This window comes from Salvelinus alpinus, chromosome 19 (genome assembly GCF_045679555.1).
Source record: "Salvelinus alpinus chromosome 19, SLU_Salpinus.1, whole genome shotgun sequence".
NCBI classification, from domain to species: domain Eukaryota; kingdom Metazoa; phylum Chordata; class Actinopteri; order Salmoniformes; family Salmonidae; genus Salvelinus; species Salvelinus alpinus.
The window spans coordinates 36,910,670-36,923,780 of NC_092104.1; the positions used below are offsets into that span (position 1 = coordinate 36,910,670).

The 13,111-nt window shown below is 42.6% G+C and overlaps 1 protein-coding gene across 1 annotated transcript in view; it reads right to left on the minus strand.

Annotated features, from left to right (window-relative positions):
* The window catches only part of LOC139545482 (hemicentin-1-like), a 79,054-nt gene that overhangs the window by 26,185 nt on the left and 39,758 nt on the right, over nucleotides 1-13,111 (minus strand). The window contains exons 26-35 of the mRNA XM_071353295.1: nucleotides 5,276-5,467; nucleotides 3,598-3,728; nucleotides 2,517-2,664; nucleotides 2,091-2,217; nucleotides 1,827-1,984; nucleotides 1,337-1,615; nucleotides 1,074-1,216; nucleotides 812-962; nucleotides 347-580; nucleotides 109-222 (exon numbers count right to left, since the gene is read on the minus strand). Of these exons, the coding sequence (XP_071209396.1) occupies nucleotides 109-222; nucleotides 347-580; nucleotides 812-962; nucleotides 1,074-1,216; nucleotides 1,337-1,615; nucleotides 1,827-1,984; nucleotides 2,091-2,217; nucleotides 2,517-2,664; nucleotides 3,598-3,728; nucleotides 5,276-5,467 (1,677 nt within the window). The remainder of the gene's footprint in view (nucleotides 1-108; nucleotides 223-346; nucleotides 581-811; nucleotides 963-1,073; nucleotides 1,217-1,336; nucleotides 1,616-1,826; nucleotides 1,985-2,090; nucleotides 2,218-2,516; nucleotides 2,665-3,597; nucleotides 3,729-5,275; nucleotides 5,468-13,111) is intronic.

Genomic DNA, 13,111 nt, shown 5'->3' on the forward strand with positions numbered 1-13,111 from the left:
AACATTAGGAAATGACTCCTTGGCCTTTTCGTACATTTAATAGTTGTTAGGCTATCGCTGAAAAATGAGTTGACAGAATGACAGGAAGTAGTAAGAAAGCATGCCTACCCAGCACATCCAGGTCAAAGTGCATGCGGTCCTCTCCTGCTTCGTTCACCGCCTGACATGTATATTTTCCAGCATCCTCCTGCTGGACTCGAGGGATCTGGAGCACCTGCCCACCTAAAGAACAACAACATAACACAGCATCCCATTGGATCACAGTGGAGTTGATGCTGCAGTAGTGCCATACTGATCATTGTACCGGTTTGATATCCTAGACCTAGAGGGCATGGACCCATCTCACCTGGCAGCAGTACCACTCCGTCAGCAGTGGAGAGCTTGTGTCCCTCTCTGTACCAGCTGAGACGGGGCGAGGGGATGGCGTTACTCTCACAGGACAGGCTGATGGGATGCCCCAGGACCACCTCTCTCTTCTCAGTTATCTCATCATCTCTGTCCCCTCCCTCCTCTTCTTCGTCCTCTCCTCTCAGACCCCAGGCTGCTGCACCGTTACTCACCCGATGGAAGATGGGAGGAACTGGAGAGAGAGAGAGAGAGAGAGAGAGAGAGAGAGAGAGAAGAGAGAGAGAGAGAGAGAGAGAGAGAGAGAGAGAGAGAGAGAGAGAGAGAGAGAGAGAGAGAGAGAGAGAGAGAGAGAGAGAAATAATGTTCAGTTAGTATCACAAGAGTGCTATGAGATTAGGTTGCACAGTGTCAATGAACGAATCTTGCCAAGGGCAGACAGTGTCAATTCCATGCGTGGACACACCCTGAATGGTGACATGGAAGTCTCTCTTGTCCTCTCCTGCAGTGTTGGTAACCACACAGGTGTATTGTCCCTCATGGGAGAGTATGGCATTGTCTATGTGAAGGAACTGGCCACTCTCACGAATACCAGTGTGGGAGTTCCTAGTCAACAACTAGAAACATAAGGTACAACACCATCACGTTTTCATATTAGCAGAAATAGACATCTATGGCGCTAAATTGAATTATGTGAAATAGCTAGACAGACAGAAACACAAACCAACCAGTCCATCTTTGAACCACTGGGTCTCGGGTTCAGGGAAGCCTTTAGCCAGACAGGACAGGGTTAATGAGCCATTGATACGCACTTTCTCATCTTGGCCGCCGAAACTCAGAGATGTAGAGTTGCCTTCAAGCTGCGGTGGAACTGATCAAATGAACCAGACATTCAAAATCCTCTCCTGCATTTACATTTCATTTTGTTGATGTTAGACTACATTTTATTCTGTACACTAGAATCAACCCTCTCCCTGTCTGGTTCACTTACCAAGCACACTGAGTGAGTAGTGTTTGAGAGTGGTGCCTGCAGGGTTTGAAGCTCGGCAGGTGTAGATACCAGCACTGTCTCCATGTGCTGTCCCCAGCCGCAGCGCCTGCCCACCCCGGGTGTAGGTGAGCTGGGCACTGGACACGATGGGCTGGTTGTCCTTCAGCCAGGTGATACTGGGCATGGGAGAACCTTCTACATCACAAGGCAGAACGGTGGGGAAGCCCAAAACCACAGACACCTCTGAGGTCTCACTGGGGCCCCTGATGGTGGGGGGAGCTAGAGAAACAGGGGGAGGGAGGGGAGAGTGAGGATAGAGAAAGAGAAGGTGACTTTCTCAAGGTATACTGTAGTATAGAAGGTGAATCTGCTTCATTGATAAATCTGCTTCACTGACAAACATTGATAAACATTGAGTTTTAATGAGATTTTTGGAAGTTTGTGTTGTATGTGTGAGTTCATTGAGAAGGAGACATGAGAGAAGGGATACCTAGCACTATGAGTCTGAACTGGCGCATCTGTGTCCCAGCGCTGTTACTGGCCAGACACTGGTACAAGCCCTGGTCCCTTAGTCTGACTGCCTTCACCTTCATCACCTGGCCCTGATCATGGAACTCCACATGGGGGTCACCATCCTTGGACAGCACCCTGGAGAGGAGGAATAGGGATCAATACACCAAAGCCTGATTGTGTACCGATTAATCCCCACACAAAATCTGATATCAAACTCATACAACTATAATGGAATACTCACTCTCCATCCCGGCTCCATTCTACTTTGGGGGCTGGGCGCCCACCGACCCGACACTGGAACTCCACCTCCTGTCCTGCAACCACTGACAGGTTTTGTACCCTGGATGTCCCCGAGATTACTGGTGGGGCTGACACACACACACACACACACACACACACACACACACACACACACACACACACACACACACACACACACACACACACACACACACACACACACACACACACACACACACACACACACACACACACACACACACACACACACACACACACACACACACACACTCAATTAGGCTTAAGAAAGCATACAACTCTGCCTTGGACCTGTAATAGCTGCTTGTTTACTTTCCTTAAACTTAAAATGTAAAATCAATGGGAGCGGTAGGACCACAACTTGATTTGAAGCACTATGAAGGATCACCTTGTACTACAATGTTGTAGTCCCTTCGGGCCTGCCCGGCTGTGTTACTAGCTGTGCAGGTGAACTGGCCACCATGCTCTTCCTGGACCCGGTAGATTCTCAGAAGTCTCTTCCCATTCTGAAGGTACACTCCAAGGGAGTCCACCACCTATACACATAATTAGTGCTTGTTACTGTATGATAAATATTGAACTGTGATAAACTAAATTACCACTTGGTGTCACTGTGTTGCTAGATACAAATAACATGATTGTCATTGACAGTTAGCAGTAGAAGTATCCCAGCTAACAACAAACATTCCCACAAAATGTTCCCTTATGAGTCTCATTAGGACATTAACTAACGTTTTCATAGGAATGTTCCTGTGATGTGCAAGGAATGTTTCCAAGAGACCATTTCCTTAATGTCAAATAGAACTTACCCAGAACATGGTTACCATGTTCTCAGATATTAATGTTCTAGACACATTGCAAGAACATTCAAGTGTCCAGTTTTCTGTGGGTTCTGAGAATATTCCATCAACGTCCCACCAAACATACACAGAACATGGGCCTTGATTGGCTCTGCAAAAGTAACAAGATGTGATGTGTAATGATTTTTTGGGGGCACGTGTGTAGAACATTAATATCTTACATTCTGAGAACATGGCAACCATGTTCTGTGTATTTTTGATGTGACGTTGATGGAATATTCTCCTAACCCTCAGAAAACCTGACACGGGAATGTTGCATATTCTGAGAAAATGGAAACCATGTTCTATGTTTGGTGGGACATTGATGGTATATTGTCCTAACATTCAGGAAACTGGACTCATGAATGTTCTTGCAATGTGCAATAAAACGCGTCTAGAACATTAATTAAAACATGCTAAAAAGGTTCTCCGAAAGTTTTAGTTAACATAGAAATAATGTTCCCCTAACTAACAAAAAACTGGACACTCAAACATTAGGGGAACATTACAGGTAACAATACAACAATATTCTCTCTCCCGAGAAGTGTTAACTGAGATGGTAACATACAATATACAACATTTCTTAGTGTTTTTTAAGAAGCTTAATTGAATGACTGGTAGGTGGCTCACATTATGTCCGTCTTTAGTCCAGGTGATTGTGGGGGAGGGGATACCAAAGGCATCACAGCCGAGAGTGAGGGGCTGCTTCAGGGTGACAGTCAGGTTCAGGGGCTGTCCATCATCCTGGATCTCGGGGGGAACTGGAGGAGTACAGGAGACAGACATAATCTGGAAGTCCCCTTATTAACACATTTGTGACTAGTTTCAGTAAACTAGGCGTATGTCGCGGGTCACTACTTCACAGGAGAGCCATTTGAAGGTCAACTTTATTTTAATCAAAATGTGTTTTTTTGGCAGAAATGCCTTCTGGAACATGTGAACTTTCATGTGCCCTTAATAAAATACTTGTATGCCATCTGTAAATACAAAGAAAATTGTTAAATTACGAGCCTAGTTGGTTTAGCCACAGAAAAAGAGGCAACCTCCCCGCTAGCCTTGATTGGTAGAGATAATGAGTGGGCTGCACATGCCGAGAGATGAGTTCGGATTGGTCTGCCATATAGCACACTTCTGTCTATTTGAGCTGGTCAGTATGTGTAGGTAATCCTGTCTAATGCTGCTTTTTTTATGTATCACGTAGTAGAACTGCATTAGTGTTGCTCTTCACTTTCTGGAGGACCGAGTTTTGAAATCAGTGGAATTAGAGTATGATAGCTAAGGAGATGGAGAAAACACCTGTCTCTGGATTACATCTTCAAACTAAAGGCAACCATGGCATCCGTGACAGGGAGAAGCATCCATCTATGATGTAAATGGGTAAGATAGTCTTGCTAGCTACATTTTCAGATTACACATTTCTAATTTTGACAGAAAGTCATTTTTTCATTTCAAGTTAAAGTGTACTGTTAGCTAGCTAGCTAACGTTAGCTGGCTGGCTCGCTAGCTAACGTGACGTGTATGATCTTATTATTCAAATCTCAGAGCCATTTGCTTTGCTAGTTATAGCCTAATGTTAGCTAGCTAACATTGAACCTGGTTGGTTAGCTACCTGCAGATTCATGCAAGGTAGTAACCCAATCATGTGTTGGGATTATAGTTCATTGTTTACCTAGCTAGCTAGCTACATGTCTTAACAAAAGAAGACATTTCAATAGAATGTCACTGCGACAACTGTTGATCGACGTAGCTGGTAAATTCGCTCTGGCTATCTACCCCGATTTCAGAGCACTCTCGTCTGAGTGTGCCAGAGAGCAGAATAACTGACAAAATTATGAATGCTCAACACCTAACCAGCTCTGCTAGGGTGAATAAAATGATCAGTGAGCTGTTCTCTCATTTGTGTCTGGAAGTAGCTAACAAGCTAGCCAACGTTAGCCAGGTAGCTTGGGTGCTTGACTGTTGTCGTTAGGACAGAATGCTCGGATCAATGTTTAAAGAGATGGGTGTGGTGAAAGCTTAAGAGGGTGTGAATGATGCTGAATGGGTGTAGACAAAGAAGAACTCTCAAATTTTCTCAAAAGTGAGATTACAAGTTTATCAACTTTCAAAGCAGAATTACTTTCCCCTTGTTCCTCAAATGCAGTGTGTGATATACCATTTTGTAGCTCTGTGTCTCTGCTTTAATCCAATGTAAAAAACACAATTTCAAATTTTGCTACATAAGACCGAATCAAGGCGGTCGGTCACATTTTATTGTGATCTGAACTGACATCAGGTCTGTATAAAGTTCGAGTTTATGAGGTCTCACCATTCACTTTCAGCCGTGTCTTCCGCTCAACAGAGCCTGCATCATTGCTGGCCACACACTTGAAGTCCCCGCTGTGACTGGCAGATGCAGAGCCAATCACAAGAGAGCCATCTTCTGCCACAGAGAACTCTGATTGGTCAGGGAATATCCCAAGACCGTTCTTGAACCAGCGCACCTTTGGAAAGGGTGAGCCTGCGGGTGTAGAGAGAACAGAGAGGTGGTGTGAGTAGTGTTGTAAGGAGGTCTGAGGAGGGATTTATCGATCATAACTGACAGAAACAAAATTTACTTCTGTCCCTGTGCTCCCCCACAGGAGGGCTGAATGGGCAAGAGTCCCAGACTGGAAAAAGCGGGCCCTATATTTATCTATTGGACAGCAGGACAGCAGGGGAAACGTTGCCAAATTGTTACTGACACTGAGAACCCTATTGGTCCGTGGGCTAGGATACTTCAAGGCTAGAAAGTAGTACACAAAAGCCAAACACAATATATTGGTAGATGCCTGATTTAAAGTACTGGTGTCATGATTTACTACCAAAATCATAGGTGAGGATCCTGGGCAGTAAGAATAGTGGTTGGGCCAGTAGTTCAAAGCCTTGATGTGATGTATCGGCGACTGAAACAGATGTGTTTGGAGCTTTACAATGGGGAAAAGGGCCGGGAGCAGAGAAAGGAGTCTGGGATGGAGTTAGTGGTGGAGCAGGGGACTGAATGGTGTTTGGTGGGCACACCATTACCCCATATAAGCCAGTCTGAGGTATCTCTTACATAAGAAGGACAGGACATACATACAGTTGGAAGTCGGAAGTTTACATACACTTAGGTTGGAGTCATTAAAACTCATTTTTCAACTACTCCACAAATTTCTTGTTAACAAACAATAGTTTTGGCAAATCGGTCAAGACATCTACTTTGTGCATGACACAAAAAAAAATTCCAACAATTGTTTACAGACAGATTATTTCACTTATAATTCACTGTATCACAATTGTGCCAGTGCCTTTAAACAGCTTGGAAAATTCCCGAAAATGATTTCATGGCTTTAGAAGCTTCTGATAGGCTAATTGACATCATTTGAGTCAATTGGAGGTGTACCTGTGGATGTATTTCAAGGCCTACCTTCAAACTCAGTTCCTCTTTGCTTGACATCATGGAAAAATCTAAATAAGTCAGCCAAGACCTCAGAAAAAAAATTGTAGACCTCCACAAGTCTGGTTCATCCTTGGGAGCAATTTCCAAACGCCTGCGTTCATCTGTACAAACAATAGTACACAAGTATAAACACCATGGGACCACGCAGCCATCATACCGCTCAGGAAGGAGACGCGTTCTGTCTCCTAGAGATGAACATACTGTGGTGCGAAAAGTGCAAATAAATCCCAGAACAACAGCAAGGGACCTTGTGAAGATGCTGGAGAAAACAGGTACAAAAGTATCTATATCCACAGTAAAACGAGTCCTATATCGACATAACCTGAAAGGCCTTCTCAGCAAGGAAGAAGCCACTGCTCCAAAACCGCCATAAAAAAGCCAGACTATGGTTTGCAACTGCAGATGGGGACAAGTATCGTAATTTTTGAAGAAAAATGGGGGAAGCTTGCAAGCCAAAGAACACCATCCCAACCGTGAAGCACGGGGGTGACAGCATCATGTTGTGGGGGTGCTTTGCTGCAGGAGGGACTGGTGCACTTCACAAAATAGATGGCATCATGAGGCGGAAAATTATGTGGATATATTGAAGCAACATCTCAAGACATCAGTCAGGAAGGTAAACCTTGCTCGCAAATGGGTCTTCCAAATGGACAATGACCCCAAGCATACTTCCAAAGTTGTGGCAAAATGGTTTAAGTACAACAAAGTCAAGGTATTGGAGTGGCCATCACAAAGCCCTGACCTCAATTCATATGGAAAATTTGTGGGCAAAACCGAAAAAGAGTGTTTGCGAGCAAGGAGGCCTACAAACCTGACTCAGTTACACCAGCTCTGTCAGGAATGGGCCAAAATTCACCTCACTTATTCTGGGAAGCTTGTGGAAGGCTACCCGAAACGTTTGACCCAAGTTAAACAATTTAAAGGCAATGCTACCAAATACTAATTGTGTGTACGTAAACTTCTGACCCACTGGGAATGTGATGAAAGAAATAAAAGCTGAAATAAATCATTCTCTCTACTATTATTCTGATAAAGTGGTGATCCTAACTGACCTTAGACAGGGAATTTTTACTTGGATTAAATGTCAGGAATTGTGAAAAACTGAGTTTAAATGTATTTGGCTAAGGTGTATGTAAACCTCCGACTTCAACTGTAGGTGTGTGGACATCCAGTCCAGCTTTTTGCATTAAGAGCAGAGAAGGAAGTAAACCCCTGTACCATCTCTATTTACAGAACATATCCAAACACCAGAGAGAGAGGAGGCTGTACTGGAAACTAAACACATATTTCATCCCCCGTCCAAAAATACTAAACTCAGGGGACAAAGAGGAACCACAGAGAGGAACCAAAGGTAATGTTATCACCCAGTCCCACGCAGAGCACATGTTTACACTTTAGAACACTGACTCAATTTTATTATCTCATTGCTGTGAGAAAATGCATACAGATGTTCTGTGTAAAAGTAAAAACATCTCATTAAAACCTGTTTCTTGTACTTATCTGCAGGGTCCACTACGTTTCCTTCGATTGTCTCTTCCATGTGTTTTTTAAACAAGTACTTGTCTTCCACTATTATTGGACATTAAGTGTTCCTGTTGGTAAAAAAATAATAATTTCCTGATGGTAGAATCTCCTTTCATCTTCCCATTCAACATCCATGCAGACAGATACATTTATATGAAACAATGGGTGATGAACAAGCTATTGTTTCTTAGTTTCCTTGGCAAGGCTCCTAGTGCTGCTGCCTGGAGCTGTGACCATCTCTGTGAGGGATCCTTAACAGGTCCTACTAGTCACCCCAAACAATCCCAAACAGGTACCCAAAAGTACCTAAAATAATCCCAAAGTACCCAAAACAACTACAAACAACCACAAACAGGTACCCAAAACAACCCACAAGTACCCAAAACAACCCCCCCAAAGTACCCAAAACAACCCAAAAGTACACAAAACAACCACAAACAGTTATCCAAAAACAACCCAAAACCACTCAGAAACAGGGGTAACACTTCACTTGGATAGTCCATCTGTATCGTTCTAGCTACATACTATCAGCAACATTTCAACTAATTATCTACTAACCCTAACCATAGCCCTAACCGTAACCTTAACTCTCATCCTAACCCTAAACGTAACCCTTACCCTAACCCTAGGCCTAACCCTCTTAACCCATACCCTAACCCTTATTCTAAACCTAACCCTAACCGTAACCTTTGTAAGCAGTTGCTTAATATCAGATAGTTTGTTGATAGTATAACCATCTGTAGAGCATCTATAAATGGACTATCCAGACTATCCAAATAAAGTGTGACCCCAAAAGTAACAAAAACAACCCAAAACAAACACAAACAACAACAAATAACCCCAAACCACCCCAAAACAGGTAACCTAAACAACCCAAAAGTCTCAGAAATAACCCCCCAAAGTACCCAAAATAACCACAAAAAAACACAAACAGGTACCCGAAAGAACCCAAAAGTACTTAAAAGAACCACAAACTGGTAGCCAAAACAACACAAAACCACCCAAATGATCAGTTCAGGTTCACGTTTCAGTTTGGTATGTGATATATTGGGTTCAGGTCAGGATTCTATATCGTCAGGATAGCAGAAATAATAAAAGCAAAGTACAGTATGACTGAAATAGTAGATATTGGCAAAAACAAGCTGCACTACATATACAAAAGTATGTGGACACCCCTTCAAATTAGTGGATACGGCTACTTCAGCCACACCCGTTGCTGACAGGTGTATAAAATCCAGAGACAAACATTGACAGTAGAATTTCCTTACTGAGGAGCTCAGTGACTTTCAATGTGGCACCGTCAAAGGATGCCACCTTTCCAACAAGTCAGTACGTCAAATGTCTGCTCTCCATAAATTCTCTACAGGATCGGTGTCCCGACCTTGGGACGGTTGAGCAAACATAGGCTAATATGATTAGCATGAGGTTGTAAGAAACCCCAAAAATTCCCAGGACATAGACATATCTGATATGGCAGAAAGCTTACATTCTTGTTAATCTAACTGCACTGTCCAATTTACAGTAGCTATTACAGTGAAATAATACCATGCTATTGTTTGAGAAGAGTGCACAATTATGAACTTGAAAATGTATGAATAAACCAATTAGGCACATTTGGGCAGTCTTGAAACAACATTTTGAATAGAAATGCAATGGTTCATTGAATCAGTCTAAAACTTTGCCCATACACTGCTGCCATCTAGTGGCCAAAGTCTAAATTGTGCCGGGGCTAGAATAATTCATTATGGCCTTTCGCTTGACGATGGTACAAAAACAAAAACAAAAATGCATGTTTTTTTATGTATTATCTTTTACCAGATCTAATGTGTTATATTCTCCTACATTAATTTCACATTTCCACAAACGTCAAAGTGTTTCCTTTCAAATGGTATCAAGACTATGCATATCCTTGCTTCATGTCCTGAACTACAGGCAGTTAGATTTGAGTATGTCATTTTAGGCCAAAATTGAAGAAAACGGGGCTAATCCTTAAGAGGATGATTTTGGAATGAGATGTTTGATGAGCAGGTGTCACATACTTTTGGTCATGTAGTGTATGAACATGTGGATATAATTATTTGTCTACTCTGGTAAATGTGTATGTGAGTGAGTGCAGATAGGGATATTTGTGTGTGTGGGTCAGGGACAGGGTTAGGGTTGGGGTCAATTCCGTTTCAGTTCAGTCAATTGACCCTTCGTTAAATCAAGACCCAGAATTTTGGGCAACCAATAGTAGATCTCCAATGGATAGCAACCGTCGTTGAGTCCGACACCTCGGACAAGCTCACATTTCAAGCACATGAAAGCCAATGAGACCTATGACAAAACAGAGTTTTCATAGAAAACGTAGCTCAATTGACTAAATGTCTAAATAACAGTGAATGCACCAGGCGTACTTGCTATTGTGATTCCTGAAATGCAGAGGCTGTTGGAGTATTTTTCGAATCCGGAATTGACCACCAAACATTGCTAATGCTAGCTAGCTCTCTAGCTGGTTAATATAACTTGTTTTCTCAAAATGTATGTTAGCTAGCTAAATTAGCTACAGCATATTATGAATACAACTATCATCTGCTGTCGACATCAGGATACAACTAGAGCGAACTAGTTAGGTCCATAAGTAGTTAGTAGTAGATTTGACCCCATGCCAGTGCATTCAGAGCCATCTAGTTGCTAGCCACACTACAAACTTAATTGTACCAGCTTCCCGTGAAGCAATTTTAATGACAGTCCACCACAACATACCCGATAGTCTCCAGATTAGCAAGGGGTAGTCTGTGTTTCATTTATTGTGTAAAAACACAATTTGAGATGATTGTGAGGGGTTTTCTCCAGTAGTTTGAATGCTCTGTGTGTTACTCTGGGTACGAAATAGATAAGGTCAGTGTGTTATCACAGGATGATAGCCTAGCTTCTTCTGAGTCGATAGAGCTATTACTTTAGCCAATAGAGCTTGCCAGCTTGTAGTCCCAAGAAACAGAAACGAGTTACATCTGGTTCGTTCAGCCCTTCCTATGGGGGAAATGATGGGGAAAAATTGGGTTTTGGGATAAACTGCGAAAATAAGGTCTGAGATTAACACAGGCTTAGAAGATTTTATATGTATTGTTCTATGACAGGGTTCCCCAGGGTTTTATTTCCCCCCCAAACATTTTCTGAGCAAAAATAAATCAAAATGTGTATGCGGAATTTTTATTGTTGGGACATAAAAGTCTGTAAAAAAACACCAGGAAATCAGCTCAATGTGATTTTAATTTAAGAAATCTGTTCCCAAGTACTCCCACGCATAATAGAGAGACACGACGTGATCAACGTTTGAAATTATTATGTTTTAGTTAAACATTATATATTTTTGGGCTTCTTGCGGTCAATTTGAAGTGTACAAATGATTTGTAATTATGTTCCGGCCCCCCGACCATCCGCTCAATAATTTGTTTTTGCCATGGGGCAGAGATCATTCTTGTAAAGTTTTACATCAAATTTCTTACAATTCTATACAATTTGCAATAGGGTATTGAGACATTTTTGCAGTTTTGAAGCTAATTTCCTGCAATCAAACACATTTTTGTAATGACTTATGCCATGTTAATATGATATCTAAGTGAGAATGACTAACAAAATCAATAGGGGCTCCCTGAAGGTCGGGGCCCCTGGGCACGTGCCCTGCGTGCACGGTCAGTATTCGGTCATGATTACTTCAATCAACTAACTACCAATCAAAAATCAAAGACTGACATAACAAGGGAAAAACTTCTGATGCACAACCACATTTCTAAATTGCACCTGGTGTATTCTACTATTCTTACGCGCAATAGTAAGTTGAGACCCCGAATAAGTTCCATTTTCGGTCGGGGACCGCTTATGTCTGGAACCAGCCCTGAATATCAGTCAGTCAACTTTCTTAATTATGAGGCCTTTACGTGCTTGTTTTGATCACATACATGCTTCAAAATTCACAAACAGTGACGTTAGCTGATGAAGATTATCTCATAGAATAAAACGTAGAAACTCTCCTAAGTCTGTGTTTATCACAGGCCTTATTTTCGGCATTTATCCAAACCCCCCCCCAAAAAACATTAATTTCCCCGTAGGCTTTGGCCAACGAGCCATCGCGGAGTTAGTGCCTACAAAAAGACGGCATTACTATTGTTCTCTGTAGACCGCTCCATTCATGGCAGGAGACCAGGATTGTGTCACAGTTTACAGGAAACGTCACTGATGATGTTTGAGGGACCTGGAATCTCTAATGTGTAATCAAATGGGTCCATGTAGCCTGTAGAGGTGAACCACCAGCCCAATCAAGCAAGCCATTATTGACCTGTCTGAAACATGAACCTGAATTTATAATTTGGGTGGGTTTGTGTTGTTTTGGCTGGCCGTTTGTAGTTCTTTTGGATGATTTGGGGTACCTGTTTGTGGTTGTTTTGAGTTGTTTTGTGTACTTTTGGGTTGTTTTGGGTACCTGTTTGTGGTTGTTTTTGTTGTTTTGTGTACTTTTGGGCTGTTTGGAGTTCCTGTTTGGGGTTGTTTGGTGTTGTTTTGGGTTGTTTTGCATATGTTGGGGTTGTTTTGAGTACCTTTGGTTTCTTTTGGGTACTTTTTGGGTGCTTGTGTGTTCTTTTGGGTATTTTGTGACTTTGCGGTACTTTTGGGTTGTTTGGGGTACTTGTTTATGGTTGTTTGGGGTTGTTTAGGGTTGTTTTGGGTACTTTGGATTGTTTTGGGTTGTATTGGGTACGTTTAGGTTGTTTTTGGGTACCTGTTTGGGGTTGTTTTGGGTTGTTTAGGGTACTTTTGGATTGTTTAGGGTACTTTGGGGTTCTTTTGGGTTCTTTCAGGTTCATGTTTGGGGTTGTTTGTTTTTTGGGGGGTTGTTTGGGGTTGTTTTGAGTTCTTTGGGGTGTTACCCTGTAATGGTAACAGTGTGGCTGCCTGTCTAAGCTGTACAATGAGGGCAAGTGGAGCCAGCCTACTCAGTAGAGGAGTACCCCAGATATCTCTGTCTATTATCTGCCAGCAGCAGCCTGTAATTAGGATTCCTCTCCCAGCAGGCCCCCTCGCAGAGCGGAGAGGAAAGCAGATGTGGCCCGCTGAGCCACATCTTCAGGCAGAATGATGTTCCAGCTGCTGCTATGTCCGTATTAGCCCACTCCTCACCTT